The sequence below is a fragment of the Hyperolius riggenbachi genome, chromosome 9 (assembly GCF_040937935.1).
Source record: "Hyperolius riggenbachi isolate aHypRig1 chromosome 9, aHypRig1.pri, whole genome shotgun sequence".
NCBI classification, from domain to species: domain Eukaryota; kingdom Metazoa; phylum Chordata; class Amphibia; order Anura; family Hyperoliidae; genus Hyperolius; species Hyperolius riggenbachi.
Genome location: NC_090654.1, coordinates 211,838,035 through 211,860,351, shown reverse-complemented (window position 1 = coordinate 211,860,351; position 22,317 = coordinate 211,838,035). Strand labels below are relative to the sequence as shown.

Sequence of the window (22,317 nt, the reverse complement as noted above, 5' to 3'; positions counted from 1 at the left end):
TATAAACTGTGTGATTGAAATAGTAGGATAATCAAACATGGCTCCTCCCACAGTGACTGTGGCTAAGGATACTAGTGTGGTACAAAAAATGGTTTATTTCAATGTAGACAAGGGTTTCTGAATTCTACAATAGGTAAAGGGTGTTTATTGATAGGTTCTGTGTTCTTTCTGTGCTTGCCAAGATTTATGGGAAGCTCTGCTCAGTCCCAGAACCCAAGCTTCAGTATAGAACATGGCCTTCTCATAAATGGTTCAGATATAGACTGATAGCAGAGCTGAAGCACTCTACTAGTCCACATGAAGACTGGATAATGAGCTGGATGGATCAAGATAACAGAGCAAATCTAGTCAGACGGCCCCACACCAAACAGGGTTTTCAACTTTACACAGTCAGTTAATCGAGAGCTTATAGACAGTGTATCTGATTCATATATCAGAAACATTATGTGGATACACCAGCCATAGACTTGACTCATTGCAATGCATGCTGGGAGTGGTAGTTTTGGAGCAGGCAGAGAGTCAATTATTGTCCTAGTATGCTCTTACAAAGTTCATTGCTGAGACACTTGTAACTTTTTTTTCTGCTTTGTTTTCATTGCAGGAGGCACGAGGAGACTACAGCAGGTAATTAATCACTGTCTGTTTTCTCTTGTACGTTCTTGTTCTCTTCTCCTTTCTCAATGGTAGGCATAGATGCCAGAGTATACTTCCAACAGCGAGTCTACCTCCAGGGCACTCGATGCTTGCAGAATAGAGGGGAAAAGAGAGGGCGGCAGACAGGGAGGGGGAGGCTGGGGAAAACTGCTCTGTCAGTCCAAAAATAGTCTTGGATAAGATCTCCTAGGTTTCAGCCCAAATACACCAGCTCAGCCAGACAGTGACTGCTTAGCCTTTCCAGCTGTCTGTCATCTTTGGGCTTAATTAATTCTCTCCTTACTCATTAAGTCTTGTCTTGTGGTGAAGGAAAATCCACCATTCTAATCGTGGAGGAGAGTTTAGGTGTTTTTTTATTGAGACACATTCACAAAATCTGACTGTACTTTTATTGAGCAGACAATAAACCCAAATGACTGCTTTCTTCACACAAGAAAACACTTGTTATATACGAATATAAAAACAAAATATATTTAGGAACATATTGTTTTTTAAATACATCAACTGCTACATTTCATGCTTGCAGCATTGTACTATGCAGGCTAGACAATAGATTGCACTGTGTATTTGATGTTATTAGTGTTTAGCCTCACTGTTACATAGCTTGTATTTTGCTTGTTTTTGTTCCTCTCTGTGTATTCCTATGCTGTGTTCAAAAAATATACATGACTGAACGTATAACAGCTAATAGCTGGTGTAGCGTGTGTGTACCAGAACTTACGTAGAAGCATGTGACCAGGTGATATATTTGTAAGGCTCCGAATTGCTGATCACATGAGCAACTCTAGTTTAGATTAAAGCAAACTTAAAGAGACTCTGTAACAACATTTTCAGCCTTATTTCTTCTTTCCTATACCTGTTCTAATGTGGTCTGTCTTACTGCAGCCTTTCCTAGTTGCACAGTGGCTGTATTATCACTGTTATACAGGGAGTGCAGAATTATTAGGCAAGTTGTATTTTTGAGGAATAATTTTATTATTGAACAACAACCATGTTCTCAATGAACCCAAAAAAACTCATTAATATCAAAGCTGAATATTTTGGAAAGTAGTTTTTAGTTAGTTTTAGCTATTTTAGGGGGATATCTGTGTGTGCAGGTGACTATTACTGTGCATAATTATTAGGCAACTTAACAAAAAACAAATATATACCCATTTCAATTATTTATTTTTACCAGTGAAACCAATATAACATCTCAACATTCACAAATATACATTTCTGACATTCAAAAACAAAACAAAAACAAATCAGTGACCAATATAGCCACCTTTCTTTGCAAGGACACTCAAAAGCCTGCCATCCATGGATTCTGTCAGTGTTTTGATCTGTTCACCATCAACATTACGTGCAGCAGCAACCACAGCCTCCCAGACACTGTTCAGAGTAGTGTACTGTTTTACCTGGTTCGCACCTGGATGCAAAGTTATTGTTGGGCCTGAAGAAAGGAACAAGCTTCATATTTACATGCATGCAAAAGGACTATATAGGAGTGCACTCCGGTCTCACGCAGTAGTCATAGCCCCATAGCTGCTCCAGGGATTGTTTTTAAGGGAGGGTATATGTTGGTTTGTTTTGTATGTCCATAGGCCATAAGAGGTTGCAATAAACTTTTGATATCTTACTATTACACCAGCTCTGAGCTCCCTATATTATTCTTCTTTTTGCCGACATTTATACATGGGTGAGATGAGCCAATTAGAGGTGATATCCCGTACCCTCACACATTTTTTTGCCTAGTGTACTGTTTTCCCTCCTTGTAAATCTCACATTTTATGATGGACCACAGGTTCTCAATGGGGTTCAGATCAGGTGAACAAGGAGGCCATGTCATTAGTTTTTCTTCTTTTATACCCTTTCTTGCCAGCCACGCTGTGGCGTACTTGGACGCGTGTGATGGAGCATTGTCCTGCATGAAAATCATGTTTTTCTTGAAGGATGCAGACTTCTTCCTGTACCACTGCTTGGAAAAGGTGTCTTCCAGAAACTGGCAGTAGGACTGGGAGTTGAGCTTGACTCCATCCTCAACCCGAAAAGGCCCCACAAGCTCATCTTTGATGATACCAGCCCAAACCAGTACTCCACCTCCACCTTGCTGGCGTCTGAGTCGGACTGAAGCTCTCTGCCCTTTACCAATCCAGCCACGGGCCCATCCATCTGGCCCATCAAGACTCACTCTCATTTCATCAGTCCATAAAACATTAGAAAAATCAGTCTTGAGATATTTCTTGTCCCAGTCTTAACGTTTTAGCTTGTGTGTCTTGTTCAGTGGTGGTCGTCTTTCAGCCTTTCTTACCTTGGCCATGTCTCTGAGTATTGCACACCTTGTGCTTTTGGGCACTCCAGTGATGTTGCAGCTCTGAAATATGGCCAAACTGGTGGCAAGTGGCATCTTGGCAGCTGCACGCTTGACTTTTCTCAGTTCATGGGCAGTTATTTTGCGCCTTGGTTTTTCCACACGCTTCTTGCGACCCTGTTGACTATTTTGAATGAAATGCTTGATTGTTCGATGATCACGCTTCAGAAGCTTTGCCATTTTAAGACTGCTGCATCCCTCTGCAAGAAATCTCACTATTTTTGACTTTTCTGAGCCTGTCAAGTCCTTCTTTTGACCCATTTTGCCAAAGGAAAGGAAGTTGCCTAATAATTATGCACACCTGATATAGGGTGTTGATGTCATTAGACCACACCCCTTCTCATTACAGAGATGCACATCACCTAATATGCTTAATTGGTAGTAGACTTTCGAGCCTATACAGCTTGGAGTAAGACAACATGCATAAAGAGGATGATGTGGTCAAAATACTCATTTGCCTAATAATTCTGCACTCCCTGTATAATCTAATCTTCTTTCCTCTGACGGCTTTGTCATGCTCAGGCAGGAATGTGCTGCTCTGCTGTGATAGGATAGAAGCTATACACACCCTCTCCAGGCCCCCTGCAGGCTCTGTATGAGTCACAGACTGAGCTCCTCTCAGCCTGTGACACTCTGGTTAGCAGCCATGTCTTTAGTTTGTAAACACTGCCTAAAACTGGCAATTGCAAGCCAGGATTGCAGCAGGGAGTGGCAGAAACAGCAAAGAGGGGCCCAGAAGAACATAATGAATAGAATGGTATGCTTTTTATTGTAAGAATTTTAGAGTACAGATTAAAAACAGTGACTCAGCATATAGGAACGTTAGAGTAGTAACACTGTTGAAAATCATTCCTTTTAGAATGACACCATTTTGAGACATAGCTAATAAAGTTGGTGTGCAGCATGCCTATCATAGCCATTGTTTACAGCTTTGTGTGTTTTAAGCTAAGTGAGCGCATTCTTTTATTTGTTGCCCAAAACTTTTGTTGTTGATTATTTTAGAGGTGAGTGCTGCTCTGTGCAGGAAGAAGGGGGGAAGACTAGGAAGCAGCACTCCATAGTGCCTCCTCTATAACTTCCTGAAGAAAAGTAGCAGTGATCTGTGCATATTAGCCTGCGGTAGAGTGTGCCGACAGGGTAATATTCGTAGCACCAACCGCCGCTCAGTCGATTACTCCTTGCTGGACAGGAAGTACACCACTAAGATTTTGTCTCTATGCGAGTGCATGCTGCAACAGCGATCAGGGATTCACTCTTACCGCGTCACCATAGACATGCATTGTTGCATAATCTGTGTGGTAAGCATGGATCCTGTGGCAACGGCCTTGCATTGATTTTGCTACTGCCATCGCACCGCAGCGCGTCACCATTGTGTGTAAGTCTCCATAGACTTACATTGCCCTCACAGTGAACTGCGGCAGGGAAAGTACCGTGACCCTACGAAATGTGGTAAGTGTGAGAGTAGTCTTGAAGGACTACTGAAATGAGAGGGATAATGGCGGCTGCCATATTTATTTACTTTCAAGCAACACCAGTTGTCTGGCAGTCTAATTCTTCTAGCCATAGACCCTGAACAAGCATGCAGCAGATAAGGTGTTTCTGACATTATTGTCAGAACTGACCAGATTAGCTGCATGCTTGTTTCTGGTATTATTCAGACACAACTGCAGCCAAATAGATCAGCAGGGCTGCCAGGCAACTGGTATTCTTTAAAAGGAAATAATTATGGCAGCCTCCTTATACCTCTCACTTCAGTTTTCCTATGTTTCCTATAATAGAAGAACAGCAGTTTCACCTAGAAAGTTTCAGTTTAAAATGCAGCACCTGGCCTCTTATGCTAGGAACACACGATGCGTTTTTTCAGTCGAATTTCCGTTCGATCGATTTTTGATTTGTTTTCTGTTCGATTCTCTTTTCTTATCAATTTCCATTCACCTCTATGAGAAATTTACCAGGAAAACGATCAAAAATAATATCGGACATGACGGAAATTATCTATCGAACCATCTATCTAACACAAAATTGTATGGTGTGTTCCTAGCATTACATTTCAGTTTGGCTACATATTGCTTCAGGTATTATTTAAACTTAATTTTAAACACTGCTGGCTCCTAAAAATTGTTCTATTGTGTTTTTAGTTTCAAAGATTTATATTGAACAAGGTAGAATAGCATTAACTTTCAATTGTAAAAGTACTAGAGTTTCATGGTGCCGAGGGATATATGAAACAGAAAAACTGGTATGTGTAATTTCAATTTCTTAGATGACTTAAACATTCTTAGATGTCTCTCATATTTCGGACATGGCTCAGATTTTTTATAGATTTTCATTTGACTTAACGAAGCCAAATGCTTACTGTTTATTTTTATTAGGATGAAGCTGCAGGAATCTCTGTAGTGTGGTAAAGCTGTGTAATTCAGTTGCAGTCACTTGGTACACAAAACAGTTCATGCTTTTATGAATTTCAGTTGTGTATCTACATATTTGGCTGGAGGTCTGATTCAGGTTACCTGCAACACACCATAAAAGTTGTCCTTCAACTTTGTGTCTGTGGCCACGCCCTCCACGCTCTCCTGACTGCCTTGTAATGGTTGGCACGAGGCACAGCCATTTCTCGTTTACACAGAGCTTTTTGGCTCTGTTTACCCTGTAATTCACTTTCTCCCTCACAAACACGGACGTCTTCAGGAACTAAAGTCTTGGAGAAAACGATTTCTAGCTGAGGTGGAGGGAGCCATTAAGCACAGCTCACTGAACAAATATGGACCATAAAGGTCAGTCAGGGGCCTATTAATGATTTATCGTGTCCCCCTGTCATTGCCAAGGTAAAGCGCTGATAACAGAAGGGAAAGTCCTGCTGCCCTCACATGGTCACTGGCCTGGTAGATTAATAAGTTGTAACCATCTAAACTTGAGCATGTCCAGCTTAATTTAGCTTCCTGTCATCAGGTAAACATTTAGTATATCCTGGCATTCTTTTTGATCTTGTGCAGTGTGCCCAAACTTTGTGCATGGCAGGGACAAAGCCTATATACCCATGGCTGGGGTTTTTGTAAGCCCTCTTTGCAAACTCTTTAGCTGCTGCCAGTAGTGCAGTATGTAAACAGAGCTACAGTAAGAGATAGCAGGTGGTAAATCAGTGACCACAACAACTCTGTCTAAAGGTGGCCATACACTTATAGATTTGCAGCAGATTCGACCATCAGATATATTTCTGTCATATGCTTGTCAAGTCGAATCTGACATCAATCTATCTGATGTGGAACAGATTTCCAATAGATTTCAGAATTAAATCTATTGGAAATCTATCTAAATGCATTATTGGGCCATTAGATCCAATGCAACTCTATGAGCCATGGAACTGGTAGCAGCAGCAGATCGACCTAGATCTTCCATCCTGTCAGATAGATCAAATCCATCGAAATCGGCCACAAATCCATAGATTGATAGATTTGAAAGAATCAATTTCTGATCGATTCTATAGAATCGACCGATCGATGGCTGAAATCGACCAGTGTATGGGCCCCTTTACAAACAGAATGCATTAATGTCTGGAAGTTTCCAATGGACAATGTCTTCAAAACAATGTCCTTTTAAAATTCCTTTTAAGTCCTCGGAATGCAACAAAACTCAAATTATTGTTGATAGTATCTTTTCATCTACTGGTACTTTTTGGTACATTTTAAATTCCAAAGTGCTGAAAAGTTATTTTAATAGAATTTTTAGGAGAAAATTCCTAGGAGAAAAGTTACTGCAATTGCATATGGGCCATGGAGTCTCAATTCTGCACACACCTCACCATCTACTGTACTAAAGAGCATGCCATGTAGGTGTGTCACTTCGGAAGTGACTTTCACATTTGTCTCTATTATCTCTGAAAGCAGATTAAATGCTATTGATTTATAGAGATCAGTCATTAAATGACAGTGTTGGTTTGTAGTCCTGGTCATTAATGGTTCAGCCATCACTGAATGAAGGTGTCCAGCTTAACTCTATAGGTTCCTCGAGAGTTTGGATAATCATCGTCTTTCTGAAACAACTACTATGGCTGACTCGAGAGAGGTGTTTCAGCTAGTGTTGTCTTGTCATGATAGAAATGGGCTGCCATTGTCGGCTGTCTTAAAGGACAACTGAAGGGAAAGGAATATGGAGGTTGCCATGTTTATTTTCTCTTCAAGTGTATCTAAGATGAAGTTTTATTCAATGCATAATTGTGTTCCTTACATATAGTTTATAGGGCATTTCTCAAGCCAAATATTTTTTTTTTGTTCTAATACTCTATTTTCCTAAAAACTAAAAACAAGCCTCGCCCACAGCTTCTCCAAAACGTAGCAAGGGCTTATGGGAGCTCTGTCTGGGCAGGAGGAGGAGGTTACTAGCCAGAGATTTCAGAGGCAGAGGGGAGGGGGGAGTGAATTTTTCACAGGCTGAGGGATGGAGATGCAGTTGCAGATTACCTGTGTATTCTAATGCTGGTAGCCAAATATTCTATTCCCGATCCCCATCTATGTCCTAGCAATTTCCCCTCTAAACTAACCCTACTCCCTAAATTAACCCCCTTCCTATAGTGGAAAGCTATTGTAAAAGACAACAGCATAGCTCCCAACTGTCCCTTTTTGAAGGAGAACTAATGATGATAGAGAGGAGCAGTGTGGTCTTTGCTTCTGAATTATTTGTGGTATCGGTGACTAGGATTGTGGTAAGTGTCCCTTTAGCATGACCTTCTTTATCTTAAAAAGTTGGGAGGTATGCAACAGCAACAACAGAAAACTATTCCTCCTCCATGTATTACCAATCACCCTTGAGCCAGACCCTACCTCCCCAACACAGTCGCCACTACTGTACTACCTTCCCCACCACCACCAAAAGTCTAATTTTTTACCTTATGATGTGGCTATCGCTCAAGCGCTGCACTGAAACAAAGAGGTTGGAGGAAACATTGCTGTATACCAGTGTTTCTCAAACCTGTCCTCGTGACTCCCCAACAGTGCATGTTTTGTAGGCAACAATGCACAGGTGGGGTAATTAGTGTCTCAGCTACATGGAATTTACCAAACTGAGACACTAATTACCTCACCTGTACATAGGTGAGGTTGCCTGCAAAACATGCACCGTTGGGGAGTCACGAGAACAGGTCTGAGAAACACTGCTGTATACTCTTGGTGCCCTAGCAGCTGAAGTCGGGGTATTATTGTTTAGTATTTACATAGTGCCGACATCTTTTGCAGCGCTGTACAGAGTATATAGTCTTGTCACTAACTGTCCCTCAGAGGAGCTCACAATCTAATCCCTACCATAGTCCTATGTCTATGTATGTATTGTGTAGTGTATGTATTGTGGTCTAGGGTCATTTTTTTGAGGGGGGGGGGGCAATTAACTTATCTGTATGTTTTTGGGAGTAGTGAAGTAGTAGCATTTTTAGATTGGCTGTTGTGTTTGGCACCCCATTCAAGTTAATAAAGTGCCCATGTCAACGGATCAGCAATGGTTTGATCTTCTTCGTCATGCTTGTTCTTGTTTTGCCCCTCCCCCCTCCTCAGTCCCATATGCAGCTTCCCCACAGGCCATTGGCTTTGCTGCATTTGCAACTATATTAGATGGCAAAGATCCACAAACCTTGCTTGGTGTGTAATTTGTATTGACTGTATTGAGGGATGATGAAAGGTCAATGAATTAGAGACTGTGAAGTGAATGCAGTCACTATCATGCATCTGCATCAGTAACATCCTCTCCCCTATACATAACAAAGCATGCCTACTATCAGGTGAGTGGATAGTCCCCCTCCACCATCACAGTTAGATATAATTTAAATCTGTGGAAGGCACAGTGGTTGTAATTTCTGTAATCAGGCCTTGGGAAATAAATGTATTTGTATTTAGAAGATAACATTGTAAAAGAAAGTTAATATTTAAAGAATAGTGTTTTGTTATGAAGTCTGATCCAAGATTAACAAAAGATCCATTCAGAACATTTTATTGTAAGACTAGGACATCAATACTTGTCAAGGTTTAGTGCTGTCCAGCTACGTGTATAATAATCTGATCATACACATTTTAAACCCAGGTGACTGTCAAGGTCATCTGCCCTTGGTAAAATGCGTGAGAACGTGTGTTGGTTTTAAATCTTTCTCAGATGGACGGTGTGAGGTCATTTTCCGATCCACTGCTATTTTTTACAACCATGTCCTTATGAGTATTTCGAAACTGTCTGTAGAGTTTGTATTGACTCGAGTCTAGACCAACTTGCCACATTAAAGGAATACTGTAGAGGGGTAGGGGGAAAAAAGAGTTGAACTTACCCGGAGCTTCTAATGGTCTTCCGTAGATGTCCTGTGCCAGCGCAGCCAGTCACCGATGCTCTGTCCCGCCTCCGGTTCGCTCCTGGAATTTCCAACTTTAAAGTGCCACTGCCACTGGTTCTTATCAATCGAGCCATCAGCGGCTCGATTGATAAGAATTATCTGACCGTGTATGCCCAGCATTAGTCATTAATTAAGGCTACTTTTCATGGAACTTCAGACCGTGTAAAAAGAATTTAATGACATCGCTGTGTAAAAACATCTAGATGTATGATGTAGCCACCCTGGTATGTACCACAACACTCTTTCAGACACACTCGAGGGAGGTATGACCTGTCTGGTCCTCTGATATACTGCTGTATTATCAGCTGGACAAGAGCCAACCTTCCCTGTATAGAGCTCAGCTATTTTAGGAGGGTCTACATCCTTGCCACTTCCACCAGCAAAACATTGGCACCAACCCAATCCACAGCACAACATTAGTAAGCCACATGAATGACTTTATAGGAGACACAGCACTTAAAATCTGTAAAGTCAGCAGCATGGATATGCGTAATTCATGGCACGTCATGTGTTTTCATTCGCTATAATCTTATAATTGGAGGCTTCTCATGTATATATTGCTTTGGAAATGAAAAGCAGAAATTATTTACCGGTATATATGGCTTTAACATAGCTATATGTACCATTAGGTCACTGTTTTCCTTACTTTCCAATGTAAGAGTTATATCTTTTCAACTAAGCCTGCAAATAGTATAACCCTGATTAAAGGACACCTGAAGGGAGAGGGATATAGAGGCTGTTATATGTCTTTTCTTTTAAACAATGCAGATTAAATAACTGTATTGCTGATCCTCTGTCTCTAGACTCTGAACAAGCATGCAAATCAGATATTGGACTGAAGTTTGACTGGATTTGCTGCGTACTTGTTTCTGGTGTGTGGTTTTGACACTACCGATGCATGACGGATCGGCAGGATGCCAGGCAACTGGTATTATTTAAAAGAAAATAAATATGGCAGCCTCCACTTCACCTCCATCTCAACTCCCACCGCAGTCTCAGTTTATATTATTGTTTCTGTAAAGTGCTGCCGCCCTAGTGGCTTTGATTCCGCCAGGAGAAATCACAATATAACTGTTCTGTGTCTTGTTTGCCATTTCTCCTGTTGATATTGCCCAATGTCTTACTCTATGTTTTTCCAGCGTGGGTGGGGTCCACGTTGGGAATTTGTGGTAAAACCTGATGGCGCAAAATGGCAGCTTTCGTGGAAGCAAGACATATTGATAATATTCTGTGCTTTCACATGAGCTTATCTGCCATCGCAGTCAGCTGACACAGCTGAGGGATCAAATTACAACTTTGAATAGTCACAGATGAGGGGGAATCAGACAGGCTAAACTCTCTAAATACACACAGGGTGCATTTCTCTATGTTCTGTCATGTGCAAGAGTTCAGGTCCACTTTAATGTAGTCTGCAAAGTATGGGACTGTATCTTCCCAATGGTGTGCCATCTGCAGGGACTGTAACCCTGCCAATGGTAGATAAAGAGAGCATACCTATGACTATCTTAGTTTTGTGTTGCTTTATTATGTCATTTTGCTTCTACAAATAAACTGTGGTTGAGAACAAAACTCCAGGCAAAGATATTGTAATGGCCACTCAATACACAGATAATGTCCCTGTTCAGTACTAAACCCTTGTAGATAATGTGAACAATTAGGCTGGTATGCTAAGTGGTTTGTCATTGTGAACTATCTAGACATGAATGGATTGCTGTTATTGTCAGATAGTACATGACCTTGGGGTTACAGCGTACAACATCCTTCTGACTATGAAGCATTACCAAGTCATTTTGTAACCCTTGTGACCTCATGTGTCTTCCTGGGACATAACCTGGCATAAGAAATGACTGCCCATTCTGGGGTTTGCATGTGTTGTGCAACTACAGATAGATGCCTTCCTGTGACACCATAATCCGTATGATAAATTCATTATGGTTCAGGGTCTTGGAGTGATGTCATATTCTCACTAGATTAACCTGGAGACCTAAACACACAGAAACTAATCATTCTAATTGTTTTCTTTAGAATGAAAGAATTCCAGTTGCACTTCTTGTCTGTCCAAATAGATCTTGTCATTAGTTGATGGAGATGTAGCAACTTCTTACAAATGATGTCAGGTTTTTAGAAGTTAGGTTAATGGAAAAAGAATGTGCCAATGTTCCTGTACTTCCCGTGAAGGATGCCCCTGCCTGAGCTGAGTAGTTTAGAACAGCGCGCTGAGTTTCTGCCCCACCCCCTTCAGTGTAGACAATGAGCTATGCTCAAGCTAACAATCCAACACAATGGCAAGATATCATCCAGCTCTCTACATACCTTCACTAAAATGGGCATGGTTCCCAATACATTCAAGCTCAATAACACCAAATCGATTCAATGCTCGATCAGGAACTGTCACTACTGTAAGAGGATCTCTCCAATGCGCCTGTGCAGCTCCATTAGTTAGGGTATGCAGGCAATCTAAATGAGAGAAGGAGTGTTCTATGATGCATGAATCCAAAGTTTAATGAACATACAAAAGTAATGCACTTAGAGAATGTCAAACAGATCAGATCTGACGAAGGCATGACCATGCTGAAACGGGTAATGATGTTGGAGGCATGTAGGAGCTAAGACTTGCCCACCCTGCTGAAACCTGGAAGTACATTCCCCCCAGACAGCGGTGCTGCTGGCCACAGTGCTGAGAGAGGGGGAGGGGGGGAGTAGGGCACAGCTTATTGGAACGGAGTCCGCTCCACAAAGACCTGTTTAACAAGTGATTTATCTTCTGACATTCTGTGAGGGCTCAGACACAATTAGTGCTTTACTGAGTGCTATTTGGCCCTCAGAGCTTTCTGAGAGCTTTTTAAAATACGCTCCCATTGACTTACATTAAAATCGCGGTTAAATTGTGAGATTTTACCTCGATTTTGCTGCAATTTCTAATGTAAGTCAATGGAAGCATTTTTTTTAAAAAGCTCTCAGAAAGCTCTGCGGGTAAAAAAGTGCTCAGAAAAGCACTGATAGTGTGTCTGAGCCCTAAGTGCATTACTTTAAGTTCATTAAACTTTGGATCCATGGACCACAGAGCACTCCTTCTCTTGTTTACTTTGCATTCATGCTGCATAGCAATGCCATATTAAAAAATTAGACCTTTTTTTTCGCTGACTTTATTTCTTCTTTAGTAAGACAATAGAGCATGTGATAGGATGGCCAATTTTTTTCTCCATTGCTGGTTTTCATTGTCTCCAGCCAGGCTTTTTGGTCCCTTTCATCCCCTTACACACTCCTAGGACTTCTGGCTCACCATGAGCTTGCCTGACAATCTGTAACCCCAGCCTCTTATCAGAATGAAAATAACCAGTACTAAATCTTTAGGAGTCTCACAGAGGGAATTCTGCTGAGGAAAGAGAAGCAGAGAGCCACATGCCTCACAATGAGAATGGCTGACACGCCACATTTTTAGTCCTCCCTTTGTTTTTTAGATAAACACTGGTCCACACAACATAATATGGAGGAAGTTCTGCATTAATCATGGAAACTAGACAGGAGGTCCATTTTTAGGTTAAACTGCAGCTTGGGTACAGATGTCATCTGTGCATTTTATTATTAGTAATTTATTACTTTTAACTCTCATTCTTATTATTATGCATTTATATAGTGTTGACATTTTCTGCAGAGTTGAACAAATCACATCACTTATTTTCCCACAAAGGTGTTCACAATCTAATGTATCAGCCTAAAGCATATTTTTTGAAGAGGAAGTTATGAACTAATCAGTATTTTCTTAGGATATGGAGGAAATTATTTAGAGGAAAATGGAGTGCAGGGCAAAACCCCACATTGTCCTGCCCAAGCTTCCAACTCAGGTCTCTAGCATTTAGATTTTAGAGGCATGTATGCAAATCAATATGCTATTCAAAAACCGCCTCTCAGCCTCCTGAACAGTATTTTCCTAGACACCTAGTACCTGCTCCCACCTCAAACCCCCCCCCCCTACCCCCATCATATGGAGGTGACATTGGAACTGGTATCTGGGATGTTGCACTGAGTAGACCTTGGTTGGGGCATTTATGGTGACATCCAGTCACAGATGTTCAAGAACTTCCTCCTCTGCCTGTGGTCCCTACAGTGACATAAAGTCACGTGACCACTTCATGTATTGGGGGTAGGATGTGATTCAATTCAATTCACTTTATTGTCATTGTGTAACACAACAAAATTACTTTTCATGACAACCCCACGGTGCATATAGGGAACATAGTGATAGTAACAAGGAAGAGAAGAAATTATACAAGTATGCCAGGTATTACAGATGTTTAAACAATTTGTACACAGTGTTAATTATTTCAGAGAGGAGTCAGAGTTCATCAAGTTTATGGCGGATGGGAAAAAGCTGTCTTTCAGTCTGTTTGTGTGTGTGCGGATTGATCTAAAACGTCTACCTGATGGAAGTAGCTCAAACAGGGCATTTCCAGGGTGAGTGTTGTCCTTGATAATGTTTTTGGCCCTTCTCATGCTGCGAGTATTATACAAAAGTTCCAGTGATGGTAGTTCAGTGCCAATATAGGCTTCTGCTGTTTTAACAACTCGCTTACAGGGCTTCTCTAGTAGCCTTGGTGCAGCTGTTGTACCAGGCCGTCATGCAATTGGTCAGAACGCTTTCTATAGTGCATCTGTAGAAATTAACCAGCAGCTCCTAGAGAACAGCCTCTCATTACATGACTGGCATGAACAGAGCCCAGGTCTTAACACTTTAGATTGTAAGCTCGTAAGGGCAGGACTTTTATGTCTCGGAATCTGCTGTACGTTTTGTTCATAATGCTTCATTTGCCACTGTAATTGCTATGGTTACCAATTCTGTATACTGTATACCACTGTCTATATTTTGTGTATACCACTGTCTGTATTATTATGTAACCCATGTTTGTTTCTTACTCTGTACAGCGCCATGGAATATGTTGGTGCTTTATAAAAAAATCACTGATAATAGTAATAACCCCATCAAACACCTTCAAACAATGTGTCTGGCCAAACTAACACTATTAAACTAGGTAACAACGGAAATACAGATCCGGTTATCTGTGCCAGGGAATTCCCCGATCTGTCTTTTTTGCTTGTCGAATTATTGCAGAATGCGAAAACGAATGATGAGTGGCGAACAATTGTTTAAACGATTGCTCAATTTTTCACTTATGCCCATTGACTTAATGATCGTCTGCGATGTGATCCATCAAGATGAACGATTTCCTTGGGTAATCAGCCCTCTTTCAACATCGCTAACGAATTTTCATGAAACGTTGCCAATGTCGCGACAAACGATCATTCGTTGCAAAAAGTCTTCTTATGCGTATGGACCTTTATATGTAATCAGAGCAAATCTCTGCAGTTATGTTTAAAGATCTAGTGAAAAGCTTTCCCATAATAGTGATGGCTTTTATACCAGGGCTGTGGAGTCGGTACAAAAATCTTCTGACTCCAACTCCGACTCCTCAATTTATGAAACCCCAACTCCGGGCACCTAAAATGGCTCCGACTCCTCGAACTCCGACTCCTTAGTCTAATACTTAACAGGGCTGTGGATTTTGTACAAAAATCATCCGACTTCGTGCCCAACTCCGACTCCTCAGTTTATAAAATCAACGACTCAAACTCCGACTCCGGGTGACCAAAATTGCCTCAACTCCGAATCCAACTCCGACTCCACAGCCCTGTTTTATACTGAGACGCGGGGACAAAAAATGCCCTCTGGTTGTGCTAGGTACACACTATGAGATTTTATGGCAGATTTACTGTCAGATCAATTATTTCTAACATGTCCGATCCGATTTCCGATCTATTTCCAATCGTTTTCCGATATAAATAAATGGAAAACTGTTGCCAATCGATCAGAAAATAATCAAATCAGATCGGACATGTTGGAAATAATCCATCTGACAGTAAATCTGCCAGAAAATCTCCTAGTGTGTACCTAGCATAAGTGTTCAGCTAGCACCTATGGGTGTGGTGTTCATGTGCCCACATACTTCTGGCTGTGTAGTGTAAATGGTATTGACTATGACTGTATCATACAGTCATAGTCAATACCATTTGTATCGCTTAACTCCTGTATGGTATCCAGGAGAATTGCTGTCAATCATTTCTATTCTGTCTCAGGGGAAGGGCAGCTTGTCAGTCAGGCTATACCCACGGCATTGAAACCTGTTCATATGAAAAGCCAAGAGCCACCCGGTCATATAATGTGACCTGCCCTTTTCCTGGATTGTGTCTCAGCTGTACCTGTTGTTCAGCTTTCTCTATGTGTGTCTGAGGTGTATTTACCTTCTGAGTCATTGTGTACTCTACCTTCACACTGTGACTCTTCAAACAGAGATCTAACTAACCTAGCTGAAAATAAGGCTGTCACTACAGTATGGTCCTATTTAGGAATATACACCACTTAGCCCTATGAGATCAAATATTCCACCTAGAAAGACGATAGGCAGCTTGATTCTGGTGTTGTGGTGTGCACCGTTTCCTCTGTCTGCCATCAAGAATTGGAACACTTTTGTGGTTTAAACCAGGGTTCCCACCCCCAGGCCACAGACTATGATGGAGCAGTTTGGCGTGTATGGCGCACACAGTAAATAGTTCTAAGGTTAAAAACACAAGTATGCAGCTGTTCATCCCTAGAGTACCACAATATAGCTGGAAAACTGTAAAAAAGATAAGACGGAAGCACTCCTTGTATAAAATAGATCCTCGCCTCTCGATGCAGAGAGCAGCTAACCTTATTAGATGGCTCAAAATGCCAATATTGACAGTTCAGCATACAAGCTTCTTAATGGATAAACCACTGTTGATCTGTCCTTGATCATCCTGTCTTTTTCATGTCATACATAGATTCAAAATGGTGTTGGAAACATTCCTCTGTGATTTTGGTCCATATTGACATTACAGCGTCATGCACTTGCTACACATCCATGATGCGAATGGCCCGTTCCACCACATCCCAGAGGTGCTCTATTTGTGACCGTGGAGACCGTTGGAGTTCAATGTACTCTTCGTCATACTCATGAAGGCAGTTTAAGATGACGTGAGCTTTGTCTTATGGGGCATTATCTTACTGCAAGTTGCCATCAAAAGATGGGTACACTCTGGGCACAAAGCTGTAAAGGGGCCCAATTACTACTTCACTGCCTCCGATAAAGGGCTCCATCCTTCAGATCAGGTGTTTTTGTGGCTACACTTGTTATAGGTGTAAAATTTATGATTTCCACACTTGTTTTATGGCCTTTGCTAGATGCGTCTCCAAGGCTGTGAGAGCCATCAAAGGGAGACAAGGGAAGAGTGTGAACATTGGAAGGGGGAGGAGCCCATTAAAGTTTTGCTGGGGGCCTCATGATTTGTAGTTACACCACGGGATAGACATGGTCAGCAACAATACTGAGATAGGCTGTGGTGTTCAAATGATGCTCAGTTAGTACTATGGTTGCATCTCTGCTACACTTTAAAGAGAAACCGTGACCAAGAATTGACCTTCATCCCAATCAGTGGCTGATACCCCCTTTTACATGAGAAATCTATTTCTGTTCACAAACGGATCATCAGGGGGCTCTGTATGGCTGATATTGTGGTGAAACCCCTCCCACAAGAAACTCTGAGGACCATGGTCCTGGCAGTTTCCTGTTTGTGAACCTTGTTGCATTGTGGGAAATAACTGTTTACAGCTGTTTCGAACTGCCAAAAAAGCAAGTAGCAACTACATCACCTGCCAGCAGTAAAAATGTCACCATGTGATAAATGTCAGAATGTAAATCAGGAAGAAGAAAGATTTTACAATGAGCAAACACTGACTAAATCATTTATACATAATTATGTTAAAAATGAAGCATTTTTTATTACATTATTTTCACTGGAGTTCCTCTTTAAGTACTATATCTCATTTTTAAACTGAAGTTCAGTTTGTTTTTGTAGGGAATACAATAATAATAACAGAATTGTTTCTCTAAGTGGTGTCTTTACTGTTATTAAAGCTTTAATCTAGCAGAATCTGCCAAACGAGAGTGGTTGTAATAAGTGCGTAGTAGTGCTACCTGTTGGGACAGATGCGCTGAGCATTACAAAAACAGATGTCTGCTGAGATGTAAACAAAAGCCTTGTTGATACGCGTGTATCTCGCGGCTGCGATTGACTTAAAGGGGTGTAATTATACCCAAACACAGACAGGAGCTACAGCTGCAGCATTAACCCCTTATTTGTGTTCTGCATTCTTTCCCTTGTGTATTTACAGGGAGTTAGTTTACCTGGATAGCTGAGGATACACTTTTTATGCAGGTGTTTTTAGCGATGAGTGTTAAATGGTGTTATGGTTTTTTCTTTTAGCTCTATACAGACAAATCAAAAACCTTGGTTGACAAAACAATTATTCATGTCATGGCTGTGTCCCCGGCAATCTCTGCAGACAACCCCTCTTGATTTTATGTCGCCCATCAAAGATCGGGACTCAATCCCCTAGGGTGACATCAGTGGCCGGCCTGTACAGACGCATGTAAGCTGTGTAGCTGATAACGCGTTTTGTTGTTATGCGGGGGGCAGAGGGACGACCAGGCGTGGGAGCAGCACATTGTGACCACCGTAGTGGGGGTGAGTTGATCTGCCAGGTTGACTGTCAGCTCAGGCGGTTGTGATCATCCAACGTAGTCAGGCGTGTGTACGGCGTTTAATTTGAAAAGTTGGACATCGAATCTGATCACTTGTTATCCCCAGAGAGCTAATAAAAACGTGCTCAGTCTGGAGCACGGTGGTAGCAGCGTTCAATGTACTGACATTACATACATGCGGACGCACATGGTGGGGTCATGGGGTACAGGCTATGCTGGAGGCTGCCATGGAGAAAGACACAGATGAAGCGCAGCAGAAGACAAATGAGCATGTAAAACTGCACGGGGGGAGGGGGGGGTGCATATTTCATGGGGGGAGACCTGGGAGGCCAGGCAGGAGAAGGTGGTTGCACAGATTTCCAATATATGCTGAAATCTATTGGAAATCTGTTTGTACAACAATGGGAGCAATAGATTCTTCCCTGATCATATTCGATTTGAGAGGGATCTGTCTGATAGTCAAACCTGCTGATCACTTGCCAGTGTATGGCCACCTTAACTGCAAACAGTCTCTTGTTTTGTAAAGAATGTATCGCTAAATTTTGCCCACATTTGATCAGTTTGTTCCCTAGAACCTTCAGTTTTAAGAATGCAAACTCTTGTTTCCCTAGAACTCAAACTGTTTGGTTTCACGGTAAAATGGAGTAACAAACCATCGATGACAAATTGTATTTCTGATATATCACACAGTGCAAGAGCATCCAGAACATCCTGTTTCCACAGAAATATGATGATAATTACGGTTATATACCTTCCTTACAAGGTTGCATTATATTCACAGACTGTGCTGCACACAAGGCCACAGAAGCTGCTCAGGGATAATAGCTGAAAGCAATAGAAGGCCAGAGATATCAATATTTCCTATTTGCTTGACGCAGGGCCATTTTTGACCTATCACTGTAGTTGTTTCAGGCACAGAAAGTAATGCCAAAGGGTGTTTGGGACATATTCATGACAAATTTAAGTGGTAAATATGGACAATATGTGCATGATGCTTGCCTGAGCATATTTACTAATGTGCATAGAGGCACTTGCAACGAGTTCACTACTACAAAATGTTTCTACTGGCTTCAAGCTGGAGAAGTCAAGGACAGCAGCTAATTTTTCTTGACCGAATAAAACAGTCTGTCTTGGTTTTCTGCTGGCATCCATTGGACATTGTAAAAGGCTCTCATCCTCCCTGAGGTTCAGGAGGTGCATTTAGCACATGATTTCGGACTCTGTTGCTGCATGCTCTTCCATATTCTGACATGGGTGGGGTATCCCTTAGACACATTGGTTGCATCATTGGTTACAGTACATAATATAATGCTGAGAACCCAGAAATCGGAAGTGTTATGCAATTAGTTATTTTGTCTCTCTACCACATGGCGCAAGACAATCTTTGGTCCTTCCTGGATGGATTGAAACTTGCTGAGAGAATTAGGAAATCAAAAGTTCATGATGCATAGAACCTTATAAAGGTAGTGCTTGGTTAAACAAACGAGATGGGGCTGTAGGTTAATTCTTAACTTGAATCTCTCTATAGGCCAAAACACTGTGCTATGTCAGTCCCCTGTACCTCCTCTATGCCCCCCTGTGCCTCGAGTGTTCCCCCGTGTCTTTAGTGCCCCCCTCTGTGCCACCTCTGTCCCCCTGTGCCCTCAGTGTACCGCAGCAAAATGTAATTTTATCCGTTTAAAAAACATTTTTCTTAGAATCTTTTTAAAAACATTTTTGACTTGTTCCCACAGAACCAAATTTCATATTTCTACTAGGAGAAAACTTAGGAGAAAAAGTGATTTGTATTTAGGGCCAAGATGTTTTCCTGGAGATGGAGGTCACCGAGGCAGTGAGATAGGCAGGGTGTTGTAAATCTTATAAATGGACGACTTTACTTTGTGGAAAGTGCATTTTTAGTATAAGGTATATTTCAATCCGCTGATGAGTCTAAGGAATTTTAAGCACTGTTTTTCTAGACTATCTTGTTTTAGTCTCTGGTAGTGGTTTATTAAATCAATTCTTGGAATACGTACATAACATTAACGTCTCATGAGATCTTTGAAGTAGGATTTATGTTAGATTTCCATATTAGAATTAAATCAGTATGTTGGAGGATTTGGTCCATTGTAGTATTTAATCCTCTCAGTGTGGCCACGTAAAGAATGCTGACCATTGTTAAGACCCTGCTGACTTAAAATATAGCTAGCTACACAGATATAATCAAGTCTAATAGCATACTCTTATATGGCATAAACAGTATTATTCACTTTTGTTTTGTAACATGGCAGCATGTCTGGCGGGCGTTGCAGTTCACTGGTCTATTTCAAAGTGTAGGGATAGTTTTATGTAATAGTAACTTCCTCCCCCATAACTTCTCGCATTGTGCATAGGCGCTAGTCTACTTTATGGGACCCAGCAGGAAACTTCATAGGGAATAGTTCTCCAATCACTGTATATTTGCCGAAAGTAATAAAGCCTAAGATTGTGGTCACATGACCTGTGGTCACATGACTGGTGCTCAGCTTTCTTAAAGAACTCCAGCCTAAACAAACATACTGTTATTAAATTACATTAGTTATGTTAATTAAAATAGATAGGTAATATAATCTCTCACCCACCCTGTTTTAAAAGAACAGGCAAATGTTTGATTTCATAAGGGCAGCCATCTTTTTGGTTGTAAGGAGGTGACAGTGAGCGTGAGACACAGTTCCAACTGTCCTGTGTGCTGATCACCCCTCCCAGTTGCTAGGCAACGTGAATAACAACATAGGAAATCCCATCATGCTTTGCACAGCATCAGGGAAAAAAACGCCCGGTTTGATGGGTGGAGCTTAGCTAAAAATGCAGCTAAAAATGATGCTTTGGTAAGAAAGACAAAGTTCTGATGCTGTGAAACTTAGAGAAACACCAAGCCTTTTCAGTTCTGCTGAGTAGATTTTTAGTCCGGAGGTTCACTTTAAATGAATGTAAACCACTGTTGAAGGAGTGTTCCAATTACAGTAGCGCACAGGGTGATGCTTATGAATGTCCCCTCTCCTCCACCTGTCCTTTTTCTCCCAAATCAGTCCGCCAATGTGAGCATTCCTGGGCAGATCAAACAAATGAAAGCACCTCTTCACTGGGGGCGGGGCTTACTTGAAGTGGATGTAGAGTGTCTTTTAGCATTTTCATTATATATTTATTGTGTTTAGCACAAAAAATGTACTGTATATTGTTTTTGAGCAGTAAAGAAGTCTCTAATATTTCAACAGCAAAGTCTCCAGAATTGAGGACTGATAACCAAGCCCACAACCTAGAAGTAGGCACACAAATAGTCCTAGACTTTCAGGAGGACCAATGTCCGTGCCTTGGTGTCAGTCAGCCTACCCCTACTGCTGGTAACCGAGAGGATATGCCACTATCCTTGCTGCACTAATTACATGCCAGGGCTGCTTGTTTAGCCCATCTCTGGCAGAACCTTTAATACAAGTTGACATTCACTTTTGTGCTTTCTCAGTCAGCCCCTGAAACCCAGACATTGTTGTGTTATTGCAGGCTCCGTGTTTTCCTTAATTAAAACAGCACTCAGTAATAACAGGCTGGGCTGGACCCTGCACAGTACAGGGAGGGACAAAGGGAGCCACACTGATATAGCTAAGCTGCCCTTTGTATTCACAGGAAGGAGCAGGAGTTGTAGCAATAATAGTCTGTTCACGCTTTCCACTACATATCAAGTTGACCGTGAGTAATCTTGGCTTTGCTCACGGTAAATCCCAGGAAGAAAAATCAAACCAGACTTTGCGTTTGGCTGCTTATCAGACTGAGAGTGGGTGAGGTACACCCAGCAGAACAGTCAGGCTCACCATGTTAACTGAAATCACCATGGGGAGCGTCTAAAGCTAAAAGCAGGGACGGATCAAGACCAAGTTGCGCCTGGGGCAAGGTCAGGTTTTGGCGCCTAAAGGTCAGGTTTTGGCGCCTAAACTGCCATTCATTTTGACGCCTTTTTAAGAATTCAACAAACTGCGCCTGGGGCAAGATACCCGCTTGCCCCCCCCTAGATCCGTCCCTGGCTAAAAGAATAATAAAATGCAAGTACAACTTTCAATTGTTAGTATAATCCTATAAATGCTGCATTACCGAAAAGATAAACACCTTAGACACTTGCACCTGTAGCATGGCAGCTTTCAGGCCTCTTGCATACTACTGTACTTGCAATTCCGATTCCAATTTGCCATTTTGACACAATTTTACATGGGATAGCGATTTTTAAGCGTTACTGCATGCTGCGTTTTTTTTGCGTTTTTCTTTTATAGCATCCAGGGAAAATCGGAATTGCAAATCGGAATCGCAAATCGGATTTGCAGTGT

General features: G+C 41.6%; 1 protein-coding gene across 4 annotated transcripts in view; it reads left to right on the top strand.

Moving 5' to 3' along the window:
- Positions 1–22,317, top strand: part of FRMD4B (FERM domain containing 4B) — a 361,625-nt gene that overhangs the window by 212,155 nt on the left and 127,153 nt on the right. For all 4 annotated transcript variants that reach the window (XM_068253954.1, XM_068253952.1, XM_068253953.1 and 1 more), the window contains exon 7: positions 602–624. In XM_068253954.1, coding sequence (XP_068110055.1) covers positions 602–624 — 23 coding nt within the window. The remainder of the gene's footprint in view (positions 1–601; positions 625–22,317) is intronic.